At 37.5% G+C, this 18,824-nt stretch overlaps 1 protein-coding gene across 1 annotated transcript in view; it reads right to left on the bottom strand.

The window, feature by feature from the left end:
• LOC122793690 (mitogen-activated protein kinase kinase kinase 10-like) overlaps nt 1-18,824 on the bottom strand; it is a 1,334,525-nt gene that overhangs the window by 1,314,857 nt on the left and 844 nt on the right. Inside the window, exon 1 of the mRNA XM_044061910.1 lies at nt 17,453-18,824. This exon is cut by the window's right edge and continues 844 nt beyond it. Within this exon, the coding sequence (XP_043917845.1) occupies nt 17,453-18,194 (742 nt within the window). The 5' untranslated portion in view covers nt 18,195-18,824. The remainder of the gene's footprint in view (nt 1-17,452) is intronic.

Below are 18,824 nucleotides of genomic sequence, written 5' to 3'. Positions count from 1 at the left end.
CCACATATACATATACACACATACACCTTTAAGAAGCTATCCAAGGGCTTGCACAAGTGTATAAATATTGAGCACGTACGAGTCTGACTGCCATTTTGTAGTAGGCTGTTGAGATGTATGCATATAAGGTCGGTCTGTTAATCAGTTCATTTGTATATGATGCTGCTATCCATCCTGATGTCTTTCTATGTATTAAAGCATCTAAATGAAATACCCACCTGCTTGTCATTTATGCTAGAGAAGGACAAGCAACATGGTGCCAGAAATGGGATGTCTAAAGAACATGGTGTTAGAGGCAGCATGGCTAAATTGACTTAAAGCACTTGCTTGGAACTGGTGGAATACACAAGAGTGACTCGTCCATACTGTACGTATACTTCGCAAAACAGGTCAGAAACAAATTTCCGATATTAAAACTTGCTCAGTACTATTTCTTATTCGCAAAATAGAAAATGAAGCATACAGAACACTCTAAATGATACTTGAACCAAAATGTCTGACATTGATAAATATGAATTACTACAGAAAATGTTTGAAATAAAGTCCGAACTGCATAAAACGAATAATATAAAGGGAAATGACTGCATTAATACATGCTTATTGAAAACATTGTAGAGCATATTTCACAAAGTACAATATTTCAGAGTTTATTGTGCATTTGAATGTTACTTCAAGTAAATACCAAGTTGTAAGCATATATACGACCAAATAACCAAAAATATAAACAAAATATATGCTAAAAAGGACCACAGCTCACTGCAAATGCTTACTTTCAAAAAATCACTTTTAATAAAAAAACAAAAACTATTTTACACACAGGTTAAGCTCTTTCAATTGCTATCGGCAGACTTCATCAGAACAGTGAAATGTGTGTTGCTCCACCCTATATAATACATTTTAAAAAAAAGTCAAGATCCAATGGGAATGCTCACTCAATTAACCTTCTCATAAATAAAACATATCATTATGAATATTTATTAATTCTGCTCAGTTTTGTACTACACCCTGTTTGCCATGCAATTTCTAGGTATGGCTATAAAACAATCACATATGCTTATGTATATCACAATTAGGCATAAAACACACATTATATAACATATAGATGTATTAAATTATTTTGTGGTAAAAACTACGTACTTCTTTAGAACACAATAGTCCACTATGGTTGTATAATAAGAACACATTTATAAAAATAAAAAAACAAATGTATAACGTATAAAAATGTTCATATGCGCCATGTTAAAAATATATACATCTTTAATACTCAGTACTGCACTTTTATTATTTAAACATTGTATCCCAACATGTTGCCTCCTTTCTTATTATACCAGCTTTTTTTATTTTACTATTCACTTGTTTCTAACTTTATTCTATGCGTATATGCCCTACTACAACATGTCATTCATGTCCTTGCATCCAAGATAGATTTAGTGGGAAAATAGTCATTCAACACAGGTTCTTTGGTTGCATTTAACCTGAGTTGCTATTTGACCTCTTTTTCAGCTAATTTGACCTTAACATTTCCTCCCCTTAAACTCACCTTTACCTGTTCTAAAATCCCAAACTTAATGGCCTGCATCATATTTAAGTATGTGTCTACACAAAGCATTGTTTTTATCATTTTTCCTTATACGGTAGGTTTGATCGTATATCCTGTTCCTTAATTGTCTGCCTGTTTTGCCCACATAATAACTCCGACATTCCATACACTTGGCCAAGTATATGAGATGTTGGGATAAACAACTCCCATTCTTAAACCTTAGTGTGGTTGGCGTCCCCCTAATGCAATTGTTTTCTCTTCTATGACCTCCATACACTGCTGACAATGCCCACATTTTTAGTGTGCCCGTCTCCAGTGTCACCCTTTATTCTATCTTTCACTCTCTCAAACCTATTTTTTAGGTTAGACCCAGCCTTGTAAACATACATAGGCCCTGTACCCACTTGACTGTAAACCAAGTTATCACTTCTAAGAATATTCCAATTTTGTCTCATTATTTTATTTATCTCCTCAGCATATGGACTGTACTCCACTACATAAGCCCTATGGTATGAATTTCCACTACATAAGCCTATGGTATGAATTTCCACTACATAAGCCTATGGTATGAATTTCCACTACATAAGCCTATGGTATGAATTTCCCTTTTCATTCTCATGTTCTTCCCTGTTTTTCTCCAACCCAATACCAAGAAGTGGCTTGTATTTTCCCCCCATTCTCTCAGTACATATTGAGCGACAACAATTAAATATCTGGGGTAACCCCTTTCCCCAAATAATATTCCTATATATTTTAACTCTTTCTTCATTTCATTGAAATCAGCTGTCATTCTCGCAGCTCTTGTGCACTGACCCTTAATGATGCTCTTTTTTTGACTTGCTATGTGACAACTAGTATATTCTAAATATGAGTTGCTAAAGGTTTCTTTTCTATATATTCTGGATTTAAATACTGCTGTCCCATTCGAAATAAAGGTGTCTAAGTATCCCAGCTCTGTCGTGCTACTACTATGGCTGAATTTTAAATAACTACTGATGTCATTCAAATACTTCATTAATGTATCTACTTCTCTTGTTGTATCATCCCATAAAATTAGTGTAGCAAATACATTTACTAGCATAATGACTGTCCAAAATATATTCACTTTCCCAATCTAGTAACACCATATTTGCATACATGGGGGGTGCACACCGCCCCCATAGCTACCCCACTTTTTTGTCTGTAGTATTCACCCTCGAACCAGAAGCAATTAAAATCCAGTACAATGGACAAACTCACAAATTAAACTAGTCTTTTCCCACTCAAAGTCCGTGTACTTCTGAATACTGTTACTAAAGCTTTCTAGTCCTTCTTCCTTTGGGATGCAGAAGAACAAATCCACCATATCACTGGTTACAAACACCAACCCTTCCTTCCAAATTTCCAGTTTCAACCTTCCCAAAAAGTCCCAGGAGTCTTTCACTATATGGTGCACTCTGTCATATATTGGTTTTAACCATCCATCTATTACTTTCCCATATGGGAATGTCTTAGACCTAACTACCAGTTACTACAAGCTCACAGAACAGTTTGTTCATACATGATTACAAGTGCCATATTCTTAGCATTTGTACATACTTTGTGGGCATAGCAGACTGATTTTGAAAACCCAGTACACTTGTGTTTGACAGTAATATCGCTGAGAACTGGAGAGTGTTTGAGCAAGTGTACATTTTCATACAGGCTGCATTTTCTGATAAAGATGACCATACAAAGGCATTTATTCTGCTTAATTTAGCTGGGTCAGAAGCCATAGAAAGAGAACATTTGTTTGTGTATGCACCTGCTATCTATACAGAAGAGGGGGGAACAGTCATTGTACCGGCTGAGTCAAGGGAGGACCCAGAGTGCTTAAAACGTAAATTTAGAGAAATGGGTAACCCCTAGACAAATGTTACTATGGAAAGGCACTTATTTTACACAAGGGATCAAAAGCATGGTGAAACTTTTGGAGAATAAATAACAGACCTGAGAAAGAAGGCTAAAATGTGCAGATCTGATGATTTAATGGATGAGTTGATAAATGACAGACTTGTGTGTAGTATTAAAAATGCTTTGAGAAAGATTTTATTTCGTGACAGTGATTTAACTTTGAATAAGGCCATTGAGATTTGTCAGATATACGAGCTCACAGAAAGGCACACAAATATGCTTACAAAGGAGAATAGCTCTAGAAGGCACAATGATAAAGCTCATGTCGATAGTATTCAGCATGTGGTTAAAAGAAAAAGGCCCAAGCACATGGCAGCAACTGTAGCCTCTGCAGCACTCATTGGTAAATCTCAGAACTTTGTAGCAAATTCTAGAGTTTGCCCACTTACTGTGAAGCAGAATAGGGAGTCAAACTTAAAGCATGGCCCCAACCCAATTTCATTGCCAACTGTCGTAACCATGGTGGAAGTCATGAATCTTAAAGGGAAAAATGTTTAGCTTTTAGTCAGCAAAGCCACAAATGTAATAAATGGAATCATTTTAAAAGGTTTTGTAAATCAAAAGGCCTACAGTCGTTTATTAAGAGGGAACATTTTAAGAAATTAGTTGATCAATTAGAAAGCTGCAAACCTATTCTTTATTTTGATAGTATGACAGTGTGTCACTGCTTCATGAAACAGTTAATTCGGTAGATTTAAGGGCAAAGAATAAAGTATTTTATACTGTTTGGATAAATGGCAAACCGACAGAGCTCAAAGTTGATACAGGTTCCAAGTACAATGTTATATCAGCAGAAACATTTGCTAGTGTGTGTCATGGTGAAAGGCTTGATTTGGCAAGATGTGTGAAGCTTGTTGCTTATGGAGGTGAATAAATTCAAAGTAAAGGCTCAGTAGTGCTTTCATGTTACTCTGCTGGAAGATGCTAGGACTTATTGTTTTATGTGGTCAAGAGGCATGCCCAGTCATTATTAGGGCTCAGAGAGTGTTTGAAGATGGGACTGCTTACATTTAAAAAGGAAGTCCACCAAGTCAGCTTAAAAGACCACTACTCTAATTTCACCCAGTACATTTTTTCTACCTATGCTGATCTTTTCAAAGACAAAACTAGGCAAACTTCCAGTTGTGTACTCCATGGAGTTAGACCCAGAGGTCAGTCCAGCACGTAAAGTCCCAATAGCCATGCAGGACAGAGTCAAAGCCGATCTAGATAAAATGGCGCGACAAGGTGTATTGGTCCAGTTGCAACTCCGACTGAATGTAGCTCATAAGAAAAGCTCAGATGACATCAGAATATGTATTGATCCACAAGATTTGAACAAAGCACTAAAACACCTCATCATCCAATGTGCACAATCGAAGAAGTTGCAACCTTGATGTCAAATGACACTTTTTTCTGTCTTAGATGTAAACAGTTCATTTTGGCAAATTCAGCTTGACAAAAAAATCCTCATTGCTCACTACTTTCAGTACTTCATTTGGCAGGTACAGATTTTTAAGAATGCCATTTGGAATAAATTCTGCAAGCGATGTCTTTCAGAGTGCAATGGAACAAAATTTTCTGGGTATCCTTGCGCTATTATAGTAAACAACATACTAGTAGGTGGTAATAGTGAAGCTGAATATGAAAGAAACCTCAGAAAAGTTCTAGAAAGAGCATATAAAGGGAATCTTAAGCTCAATCCACAGAAATGCAAATTCAGGCTATAAGAAGTTACTTATGTTGGTCATTTATTTACCAGTACAGGCCTACAACCAGACCCTTCAACGCAAACAGCTATTCTCAAGATGCCAACTCCAAACAATGTTCAAGCCCTGCAACGTTTTCTTGGCATGGTTAACTACCCAGGCATGTTCATTCCAGACTTGAGCCAACTTTCAGCACAGCTTAGAGAGGTGACACGTAAAGATGGTCTTGGTTGGAGAAACACCAAAGATCATTTGATGTTCTGAAACAGAGAATTGCTAGTCTATCAACTCTCAGATATTACGTTCACAAATCAGTTACTCTTTCCTGTGAGGTTTCAAAATTTGGTCTTGGTGCAGTCATTCTCCAAGAGGATCAACTTGTTGCCTATGCAATGAGAACTCTTACTCCAACTGAGATGCAGTATGCCCAGACTGAGAAAGAGCTTTTGGCAACCGTATTTGCATATTCAAAGTTCCATGATTATGTTTATGGTAGACCTATCCAGATCGAAACAAACCACCAACCTCTAGTCACTATTTTGAGAAAACCTATGCATTCACCTCCAGCCAGACTGCAACACATGATGCTGAGATTGCAGAAGTATAATTTCAATCTTGTCTACAAGAAAGGCAAACTTTATCTTGCTGATAACATTGTCCAGCTTGCCTAGAAACACCACAGAATAGCATGAGAATGAGAACCTTGACTATGAAGTAATGGAAGTGAGAAATTTTTCCTCCACATGTCTTTATGACCCGAGAGAGATCACACAGCAATAGATTCAGTTTTACAGAGGCTCAACCACTTTATTCAACAAGGATGGCAGTCAAAGCAATCTAGTTTACCTCAAGACGTGCAAACTTATTTTCCATACAGAAATTAGATTTTGTCCGACAGTTATCATTATGAAAGGTCTGAAAGTAATTGTTATAAAGTCCATGCAACCAGATTACATTACTATCTTCCATCGTAGTCACCCAGGAGCAAATTATACCAAAAGAGAACCGAGAAAGCTAGTACTTAGGCTTTCTGTCACTAGACATTAAGAAAGCACTTTCATCTTATTCCGTGTGTAATAGTACCAAGCCACATCAACAGAAGGAACCACTTCATCTAAACCAGATTCTGGAACTACTTTGGTCGACAATAGACACAGACATTTTCGAGTGGAAAGGTCAACATTATTTGGTGTTAGTACACTCTTACTCCAATTGGTTCGAGATTGACTTTACCTAACCTAGCATCCTGTACTGTCATTACCAAGATGAAGCATCATTTTGCAGTACATGGTAGTGTGTACAAAGTTATTTCCGACAATGGCACGCAGTTTACATGCCAACAGTTCAAAAGATTTGCTTAAGAATGGGACTTTACTCACGTCACAAGTAGCGCCGAGTACCCCAGTCAAATTGTTTGGCAGAACATGCAGTTCAAAAAAGTGCAAAACAGTTACTTGAGAAGTCAAAACGAGATAATAGCGATGTTTTCTTGAACCTCTTGAATCTCAGAAATGTTCCTTGTGATAAACATCTTGGTTCACCGGCTCAGAGACTTCTGACTGGTAATGTGGTTCTGGTTTGTGTCGACAGTTGTTGGTTTCATGTGTCAAGAACAACAGGTCAATGAAAATCAATCTGTTGAAGAGGCGTTTAACTCAGAAGTCCTACTATGATAAAACCAGCAAACTGCTCAATCCATTACAAGAAGGAGAAGTGGTAAGGATGCAGACATCCAAAGGTTATGATCGGATTGGTGTCGTGAAGAACATTTGCCCAGAGCAGAGATCATACATTGTGGAATCACAAGGAACAGAGTTTAGGTGGAATTGGAAACATTTGAGACTTGTGTTCGAGCCTATACCACCGCACATAGCCTATGAGAAAGACTTTTCTCAGAGTGAGTTTTCTGGTGTTCCAATTCCGGAGAAAGTTCCAGAAAACATTCCCATTCCTGTGACAAATCCATAAGTTCCTGATACACATTCTTCACTGAAGACTATCCCTGTTGCAAAATTTAATGGAGACTGATGTTACTAAACACGGTTGCATCTCTAAACCGTGTAACAGATACAATGTTCACGTCCAAGTTGCTTTGTGTTTTTGTTTCTAATGTCAATAGTAAAGCATGTTTAACTCTAATGTCGTTACAAAGGGAAATCTTTTTAAGGGGGAAGATGTAGAGCAATGTGTGTGTGTATATCTTTAAGAATCTATCCAAGGGCTTGCACAAGAGTATAAATACTGAGCACGTGCGAGTGACTGCCATTTTGTAGTAAGCTGTTGAGATAAGCATGTATGTATACAATGTCTGTCTGTTAATCAGTTTGTTTGTATTTTATGATGCTGCTATCCATCCCAATGTGTTTCTATATATTAAAGCTTCTAAATGAAATACCCCACCTACTTTGTCATCTATGTTGGAGAAGGATGAACAACACCCTTGTTGGCAATCATCCTAATATCCCTGCCAGTTATGCCAAGCAAAATACTGCCCCATCCATAACACAATGACATTCCTAATATGCACGAAAACAATCCAATAAAATGATGCCATCGTCAAAAGAGTTTTCAAAAGGACAGTTATGGTGCCCAAAGCAACTGCCTTAGGTCAATCAACTGGAATTGCACATTAGGCCCACATCAACCTACTAGTGAATCATTTATAGCTCTCTACAACACTTTTAGCTACACTGATAAATTCAGCCCCATGAGGTTTAAATACAGTGGAAATTCTAAATGGTGGAGTTACAAAGTAAACAAAATTATTAAAACCAAAAGTAAAACAAAATTTACAAAGCCTTCAGATGTTAACCAAACACAATGCAGTACAACTAAGGCTCATTCCCAACTAAACATAACTAAAGAAAACAATAAAACACAGAGTCAAAGTAAAACTTGGCATTAAAGTGAGAGACAACAACAATGCCTTCTCAAACCAGATCTGAAAAATAAAAGGTAAGAAACAAGGTAACAAATAAAATGGTATCACCATAACAGAGCTAACAGATGTAATAAAATACACTGCGAAATGAAAAACCCATCCAATCTTCATCCATTTGACATAATCCTCAAGATTCCAATTCTTCGTTCCCAAATGAGATACTGTAAAAGCCAATTTGTGAAATCAAAAAGAGCCCAACTTACTTTTTCTTAAAACAGCAAACTTGAAACAAAAATATTTTGGGGGTGGGGGGTGGGGGCTGGAATGCATAACACTTAACTCTATCACAAAAGGAAAAAAAAAAAAAAAAAAAAACATGATCCTTAATAGTTTGACCATAGTGGATACTAAAAGTTATGTTTCTCTCTCTCCAAAAGTTAACCACAACAGGATACAGTCTGAAGAAGTCCTTAGTGGATGAAAGCACGCTGTAGATGTGTTGCATTAAAAGTTTTGTCATCTTTTTGTGGCTCTGGTTCAGTTTAATTTTTTCATTAGTTGTTCCGGATTTTTTGTTTTTTTTTTTTGTTTTAACCACAACAACTGATATCGCACTGAAAACGTATTTGAGCAACACATACATGGAACAAGATCAGAGATAAAAGTACCTAGTCTTCTAGGCATAAAAACTATCACGTTTTTTGACACCCCAACAAAAAGCCACTACTGGTAAAGGCATTTTACAACCTGAACATCAATGCAGCTACCTGATAACTGCAAATACCTCTGGAGGGGGAGGGGAAAAGGGCAACAAACCTTCCTTCTTACAAAAAGCTTCTAATAAAACCTAAAAATGCATCATACTAGCTTCCCCTAATGAATACAACTGGCAAAAGCAGAGCCGATTACTAGTCTAAGTACATGACAACATCCTTCTATCATCTTTCGTATTCAAACTTCTCCAACTAGACTCCTTACTTTATCCAACCAGCAGCTTACTGCAGGGAAAATCCATTATAAGGCTACAAGACTGCAAAGTGACTCCGTCCTGGTCAACCTTTTACACACTAGAAGAACATGCAGCACCACCAATACCCATCCTTGGGATATGAAGCTACATTATAATATTAACACAACCTGCTGAGGAGATAAACACCTCTCGCAGAGGTTTCCCTACCCATGGAAAAAGCTCCCACTCCATAACAAAGCAGCTCACCAACTCTCTTAAACCAACCTGTATAAGTGGATGGGCATCTGTAAATTCAGCCCTGGTCTATCTACTTAGACCCTTATGGGCAGAGAAAATGAGTAGTGAGATTTGTATCCTGATAGTATTGGCATGTTCTTTATATGGGGAGGCTATCAGCTTCTCGGCTTACTAAACTCAAATCATGCTTCTTAAAAAGCTTACTAGACAAAATTTAAAAAACATACATTTTGAGTTTAATACCAGCTTAACTGGCTTCCTTCATCAATATCACTACTCCTCATGTGATCTTCCCCATTTTCACCTCACATTTAATATCCATCAACATCATCTTAACCTCAAACAGACGATGTTCTACAGTACTCTGCCACAATGCACAAGTTGCTTAACCATTTTTAAAATCTGAGAGATATCAAACAATACCAGTGTCATTTTTACTATTCCTGTTGTTTCTAATTGTTTCTCATCTAAATACCATATGTGCAGTCTTGCATCCACTGGTCACCTATGTATAATCAAACACTGTATATAGCACTTTGTTTTAAGAGCCACAGTATATTTCTTCTCCTGCTACACTGCAAAATACACAACCTTAGCTAAATAAAACCTTTTCTACTTAATAAAACAAACATACAGCCCTTCTCACATGTCCAGGCTATATTTTGTGGATCAGTTCATTACTTTACCAATTTCAAATTAAAAATATTTAGATTTAGTAGATTATGAGGTACCAGACACAAATGTAATGTGGCCAGTAACATTTTTTTCAGTCTTCCATTCTAAAAGAAAACAGAGACTTACAGTGCAGGAACAGTTGCACAATAACATGCCTACGGATACATGCACACAACCACACACATGAACTCTAGTCTGGTTCCAAGCACACAACAGCCTTGGTTCCTGCACGGTGTCACCTTCCTCACCTTTAGCAGGCAAATGAACCTGCAACAGCTGAATCTCCACCTCCCCCCCCAAACTCTCACCCCAAGGCAAGTGCTTGTTCAATCCTCCCTTCTCCAGCTATTGCTCTACAATCTATGCTGGATAATGAAACTCAAGACCACCAAAGACACACATTGACACCTACCCCAAGACCAGCAGGATGTTAGTTCAGCTATACACACAGTCTTCTAATACAGTCTGAACACCAACTACCACACAACTTGGTCGTAAAAATAGTTACGAATACATAACACAAACATAAATCATTGGGCAGCCCAGTTGTAAATTTAAGTTACAAAATCCAGCTGTAAAAACGGTTACAAATACACAGTGTAATTATGAAACGTCAGGCAACTCAAGATGTAAACATACTGGACAATATAGAGTTTCAGAAATGCAAAACCAAGCACACGAGACAGATGCAAATAAGCTGGTTCAAATAGGAGGAAAACGTACAAACAGATAAAAGAATCAGTCGGGTGGCACAGGTATAAAAAATTACCTTTAATGAATTAACTGTTACACAAAAAATATAATAAAAGATGAGCGCTTTCGCACCCACTCTGGGTGATTTCATCAAATCTAATAAAACCACATTTAAATACTCTAAAATCAATGTCTCAAACCCCACAACCTTAAGATAGGTCTTAAAGGGGTATACTCATTTAATCCTGTACCTCTAGTAGCTTGCAGCAACATTATCCATTCAATTTCCAAACACTTTGTAGGAGTTTTTATATCACCTTCCTTTATATTATTATTATTATTATTATTATTATACAATGAGGACCAAAACCTTAAATGTATGTGCTCTACCTTGATAACTACATGGTTTACATAACGCATTTCTAGTGTCACTTCTAGTAAAGCTATATTGACATGCTCTCTAATGCGATATGAGGCAGTGACTGGTCTTCCCCACATAATAGCACTGACATATCTCACAAACCACCAAATAAACAAGATCCTTAGTACAACAATTAGCAAATAAATTAAACTCGCATCTAGTGTCCGTATGCACAAAATAATTTTCATTGCCAATAGCCTTACAAAAATTGCAAGCCCTATAAGGGAAGGTACCCACCGTATCGGATATTCTAACCCTCATTCTATCATTTCTATTCAAAGGCTTATAACAAAGCTTTCTCTTCATGGAGGTGCTATTCTTAAATGAAAAACCAGGTTATTCACCAAGAACATTCTTAAATCTCTCATCGAACATAAGCAGTCACTAATGCTTCTTAATAATATTAGAAAGAAAATGAACGACAGAGTAAGTAAGACACATCCTTATCCGACTGTCCATATTACTTGTGTTACTTGATATATCATGACTTATGTTAGTGAAATAAGATTTGGTGTGGTCAATCTGTAGGACTGCACTTCATCTTGTACAATAGAGTCAGAATAACCTCTTTGATTGAACTCATCGGTCAAACACACAAAGATTCAAAAATATCACTGTCTTTAGTATGTAGTCTAGCACAACTAAGAACTGACCCTTCATAACATTAGTTTTCAAGTGCCTGCTACGTGCACATAACACATTATTCTTTTTACATTGTTACTTACAGATTTGTGTATTATGCCACTAAGAGACCTAATGCAAACATCCAAAAAATCTACCACATCAACAGAATACTTAAAAGTAAACTTCAAAAACTCAGTTGTGCTCTGCAAATAGCAGACAACCTCATGCAAAGCATCTACAGATCCAGACCAAATAAAAACAAAATGACCATAGTACAAAACAGAACCTACATAGTGACTCCTGACAAACACAAAGATTCCCAGTACACGAGCACCATGTTTGCGTAACTATTCACACACATTGTATCCAAAGCAACCCCTACATCCTGTATGTAAGATTTATCTGAAAAAGTGAAAGAATTATTCCTAAGAATAACATCTATAAGAGAACATATCAAATATACTTGACCAACCATATAATCAGAATATTTAGTCAAGAAAAGCATCACATATTCAATACCATCATCATTAGGAATGATGGTAAACAAAGAAATAACATCCATTGTTACCAGAGTACATTCAGTTGTACTTGTACCTGACCATTCAAATAACCTATTCAGAAAGTACTTGGTGTCTAAGAATAGAATCTACCTTATCCACAATGGGGCATAGTTGTTTTACCACAAAATTAGATAAGGGTTCTGTCACCCACCACATACCAGAAACTTTTGGTCACATGGGTGTTTTTTTAAGACACTTACGTACTGTAGGAAGCCTATACATTACTGGTATCATAGGGTGTTCCACCATCAGATAATCATAACTCTTTGTCAACAGCACCGTCCACCAAAAGGTCATGAACATACAAATAAATTATCTATTATCCTCAAAACATCAAGTCTACTACATTCAGTGTAGGTATTAGTATCATTCAACATAGCAAACAAATTACTTAAATATTTAGAAGTGTCCATTAAAACAGTTCCTCCACCCTTGTTGGCTGGACGAATATGTATGTCCTCACTTGAAACTAGCTCACACAGAGCCTTAAATTATGTAGTATTCACATTATACAACATCCTCCGATGTTCCTTACTAAAAGATTCAGAAATATCACCTTTGCACAGCTTCGTAAATGCCTCTACCAATGGTAGATTCACAGGTATATATTGACTGGGTTTCCTAAAACTCCATGACAGCGAAGTATTATTACCATACTGCAATCTCAATAAAATATTACAAACAAAAGGTTTTAAAGCTATCAAAATATCATGCAAATACGATCCTCTAGCAGGAATAAAGGAGAGCCCACAATTTAATACCTCGCGTTGCTCAGATATCAACACAACAGAGGAAATAATAAAGTCCTTGGAACTTTTCTCCGGACAGCAGGGCCTAATTCCATCTGCCCTGCTAACTGTACTCTTTTGCACCCAAGCCTGCTCCTTCTCTTTGAGCACCCCCTCGCTTTCTGTCTCATTGTATTCATGGGTTCTGATAACTGAAGCTGTAAAAAAGCTTAACTGGTTGAAATCAAATCGTTGCCACCCAATGCAGAGTCTGGGAAATATAAACTACTGGATTTGTCAACAAAGTCTGCGTTAAAACCTGCTTATCATTTGTTCTCATTATGCCTGAGGTACTAGTATTAATAATAGGCTGACCAAGACTCTGGATATTAAAAATAAAATCATTCACATCAGTTACAGTAAGTACATGTATTACTAACTATACTGGGAGCAGACCATAAAATTTCAGGTGGAGCAGAACTAACCCTAACCTTTAGTCCATTCAGCTCATTATGTAGAGATTCAGTAGTCCGTCCAGCGTGTTTAGTAATATCACTTCTCAGACACGAAAATATACACCCCTCCCTGATATCAGCAATGTCGCTTTGAAGCTTCCTGCTTTTAACATCCATAACACATTTCTCTCACATGCCGATATCCGACAACAAGTCATCCAAACTTCTGCCTACATGAAGTAGCAACACTAAAGCCATTCATCCTTTCCATATCACGAACAATCCCAGCATGTACTAAGGTTTCAATAAGACCAAAATCTAACAATAGCTTGATATAATTAAAACTCATCTCGAGATTAAGTGTCTACCACTCCCTCAGCAAGTTGGGAAAAATAAGATCCTTTTCCTGGCTAAATACTCTGATTATATGGTTGGTCAAGTAGATTTCATCTGTTCTCTTTAAAACGTTATTCTTAGGAAAAATGCTTTCACTTTTTCAGACAAGTATTACTTACAAGATGTAGGGATTGCTATGGGCACCATGTGTGAGGATAATTATCCAAACATGGTGCTCGCGTTCTGGGAATCTTTGTGTTTAATGTTAGGAATCACTATGTGGGTCCTATTTTGTACTATGGTCATTTTGTGTACAGAGTGTTTATTTGATCTGGATCTGTAGATACTTTGCATGAGTTTGTAAGCTATTTTCAGAGCACAAATGAGTTTTTGAAGTTTACTTTTAGTTATTCTGTTAATGACAGATTTTTTTGGATGTTTGTGTTAGCAGGTTTCGTAGTGGCATCAAGACACAACTCTATAGGAAATTGTGTAAAAAAGAATAATATGTAACATACACCCCAGGCACCTGAAGGAGAATGTTATGATGGATCAGTTCTTTAGGTATGCTAAACTACCTACTAAAAACAGTGATATGGTTGATTCTTTTGAGTGTTTAACTAATGAGTTTCATCAAAGAGGCTATTCTAATTCTGATGTATTGTTGGCACAAGATAAACTGCTGTCCCACAGATTAACCACACCAAACCTTATTTCTCTAAAATGAGTAATGATATATCAAGTAACACAAACAATATGGATGGTCAATTAAGGATGTGTCTTGCAAACTCTTAACGATGCTCATCTTGTCTGTAATATTATTAGGAAGCACTGACAACTGCTTATGTCTAATGAGAGATGCAAGAATGTCCTTGGTGAACACCCTGGTTTTTCATTTAAGAATAGCACCTCCATGAAGAGAATGCTTTGTTACAAGCCCTTGAATAGAAATAATAGAAAGAGGATTAGAATATCTGATATGGTGGGTACCCCCCTGTGCAGGTTTTGTAATTTCTGTAAACATATTAGGGTTGAAAATTTTGTCCATCCAGACACTACACGTGTGCTTGAGTTTAATTTATTTGCTGATTGCTGTACAAAGGATCTTGTTTATTTGGCGGTTTGTGAGACATGTCAGTGCTATTATGTGGGGAAGATTAATCGCTGCCTCAAAGATCACATTACAGAGCATGTCTGTAATATTAATGGAAGTGACATCAGAAATGTGTTATGTAAACATGTAGTTACTGCAGGTAGAGCACATACATTTAAGCTTTTGGTCCTCGAGTTGTATAACAATAATAAAAGGGAAGGTGATAAAAAACTCATACAAAGTGTTTGGAAATTAAATGGATAATGTTGCTGCAAGCTACTAGAGGTAGAGGATTGAATAAGTATACCCCTTTAAGACCTATCTTAAGGTCGCAGGGTTTGACACAATGATTTTAGAGTACTTAAATGTGGTTTTATTAGCTCTGATGAAATCGCCCAGAGTGGGCGCAAAAGCAGTCAGCTTATTATATTTGTTGTGCAACAGTTGGTTCATTAAAAGCAATTTTTTAGACCTGTGTGCCCCACTGGTTCTTTTATTTATCAGAGTTATACAAATGTTTTATAAAACTACATAAAAACACTATGTATAACAAAAGCCACAGATGTTTTTAAATTGCGTAGAAAAACAATGGATATGCCAAGGTTTTCGCTGTTACTTCAAGCATTCTAATGCTGCTGCTGTTCTTTATCCTCCAATGACTTACTATAAACTCATTCATGGATAAAGGAATTATTCAAGGACTACCACATATGTGCTTAACACTCTTCCTGTACATAGTGCACTGAATGCTTAGTGTTACAACTGTTCTAATGGGGATTTCCTACCTATCATATGGGGGGGGGGGGGGTACTGCAATGATATATTTAACAACTCAGCTGGCTCTATCGCATACAAAAATCAAGGCTTAACTACACCTGGTGACCCAAGATCAATTTGTGGCCAGGCTTCTGGAGTGGTCAGCTTAGAAAGGACAGAAGTGAACATCAGCTTCCAACCTCATCCATTCTGAAGGAAGACGTTGATGCAGGTCTCACTACAGCATCATTTAAAGTGGGAACTCAATGTCCCCTATGTACATGGGCACTACTTAGCAAGGCTGGTCCAATTAACAAAATGTAAACAGATAAAAGTACACTATATGTGTAATAGTGGGAAATTGGGGACAAAAGCCCAGTTCAGCCTAGGAGTCCATCAAATGCCAGCCAAACACATCGTATGTGTGCAAAAATAAATACCAAGCAACACACTGCATTTACTGGCCACTGAAGGACACATTTAGAAACACAGAAAAAAGTAATTTTTACTCTCCACTAGATGCTATGATCCATGGCTATCACCTGGTGTACGCTGATGTCAAGATGTGGAGCTTTACGGTGGATGTGCATTTGACTCACACGTATGTATAAAACACATTATATAAATAGCAGCTTTTACTGCCACTACGAAGTTGATACACACACACACACACACACATATATACATACATGTATAAATAAAATCCATATCTGTAGCTATATACACACATACACTCGCCCTATTCTTGCTACTACTTCAAATCTAAACAATCTGGATTACCTATCGGTGCTGCCACTTAACCTAATTCAGTCATCACAAACAGGGTGGTCACGGTGGTGCAGCGGTTAGCGCTGCAACCTCACAGCAAGAGTTCTCCAGTTCGATTCTCGGCTGGGGTGGCTTCTGTGGTGAGTCTGCATGTGCTCTCTGTGGTCGCGTGGGTTTCCTCCCACATCCCAAAGACATGCAGTAGGTGAATTGGACACTCTAAACTGGCCCTAGGTGTGCGTGTGCGCCTTCGGAGCACAACCTTCCACAGGGCTGGCAACTCGACACCATAAAACTCCAATGCGGTGACCCCTAACCAGGAAAAAACGAAAGAACAACAGTCATCGCAAACAATGTATTAACTGCTGTAAAGTGTTTGCAAACTCTTGCTTCTGTAATATTTTCATAGCAAATATATACTCATGTACTGTACTGATTGCTTAATATTTCTTTATATTTTTTATAATGTCTTGACTCTTTTGCTTCACCATAAACGTGTGCATATATATTTCTCTATATTTCTTTCTAATGTCTTGCCTCATTCGCTTCACCATAATCGGGCACAGTTAACATAAAATCTTTAAATCTAGCAGAAGAAAAATGTTCTAAGTAAGCTTTCTACATTCTAAATGAAAACATCTCAAAAACACTACCTAACCAAATCCAAGTTCTGCTTTCTACTACATTATTCTGCCAAGCACCACTTACCTAAACTGACTGCAAAGTCATGGATTATTGTCTAAAAAACTTCATATTATCCTGAAAGCCTTGTAATCACAAACCACAAAGGAAAAAAAATATGCATACAATACTGTCAACCAAACAAGACAGAGGCTTTGGGTCCAAGAACACAGTGCTGGATGACAGAAAACACCCCCTCATGAATGAAGCTACAAGGTTATCTTGTACATGAATGTTAAATGAAAAAATAAAAATGTTTGAAACAAATTATGGGAATCAAATCTATGCTTCTTTTAATTACAGACTTAACCCCAGTTTTAGCAGTAAATATGCAGAAAGCACATCCAAACAGGCAGAAAGAAAAACTTCTTGAATAAATTCACAATTCATTTTAAAACTATATTAAATACTTACTATTATTTGATTTAAGATCCCGATGAATAACTGGAACAATTGCTTCACTGTGCAGGTAGTGCATTCCACTGGCAATCTGAACTGCCCAGTTCACCAAGATTTGAGGGGGTATCTTACGACCAGCTAGAGCCCGGCTAAGTGGGCCTCCAGCGGCATACTCCATTATAAGGCACAAGTTGGGCTCCTGTAAACAAACTGCTTTTAGACAGATAATATTTGGATGTTTTAGCATGGCAAACAATCGGGCCTCCTGGCGTACATTATGTGCAGTCATGCTGATATCTTCATCTGGGTTTTGCCTAGCAGCTTTTACTGCCACTACTGTACCATTCCATGTCCCTCTGTATACCTTTCCAAAGCCTCCAACACCAATGACCTCTTCAAGAGAAAGTTCATGAAAATCAACTTCTGGTGGGCCTTCCAGATCTTTAACTTCACCATTCTTTAACTTAGAATAGCCAGGGGGTTTAAATGACACATAATTGGAGGGAAAAATACCTACTTTATTATTGACCTTCCCTGCCCACCAGCCCTCATCTCCAGAAATTGCAGAATCTTTTGACAATACCTCAACCAAGTCCCCCTTACGAAGAGTAAGCTCATCTTTTCCACTGGCTTCATAGTCAAAGAGCGCTGTCCAGAATGGGTTTACATAGCTGCCATCTTGCTCAAATCCATGACTTTTGCCACTGGACCATGGAGGCAGGGAAGGTCTGGAAAAAATGTTTCTCAGTGGCTCCATGAAAAGACTGTCACCGCCACCCACTACCGTTGTGGCGGAATATCCATCTCAAACGATATTAGGTACATCCAACTATAGCCCTGCAATATCCTAGAAAATGTGACAGACTTTTAAATACCCACAAAATTACGTTTTCCATTAGCACGCATGGAGATTATAGTAAGTGATAACGCAGCGTACTGTCCATATTATGAAAAAGTGTCAGCCAGATTTAGGAACCAAAGGAAACAAACACTTGACTGACAAATACATGCATCAACTATCGCATGTCTAACAGTAACTTGCTGGATACAATCACAGAAATCTGCCAAAACGAACTTTTTGCTTTTGTCTTTTTTTTGCGTCTTTAGATCTTCAAACTTAATGAAGTAGACTGTTTCAAACAAGTTCCAGGTAAACTCTCTAAACAGCCGGTTTCCAAGCAGGAAACACACGAAACCACATAAGGTAACTAGTTCTAAACATGACCACAACTTTAAAAAAATCAAAGCTCTCGATAGATCGTTCCCAAGTTCCTTTGCTCGCTTCCTCGCGACTTGATTACAGCTGCCACTTTTCTGAAACAATGATCCTTACCTACTCCAAAAGCGACTATTTCCTGGCACCTACGAAGTTCGGGGACCTCTTGAA

Source organism: Protopterus annectens, chromosome 2.part0 (assembly GCF_019279795.1).
Source record: "Protopterus annectens isolate FY-2018-M chromosome 2.part0, PAN1.0, whole genome shotgun sequence".
Classification (NCBI taxonomy): Eukaryota; Metazoa; Chordata; order Ceratodontiformes; family Protopteridae; genus Protopterus; species Protopterus annectens.
This window is presented reverse-complemented; position numbering and strand designations above follow the sequence as displayed.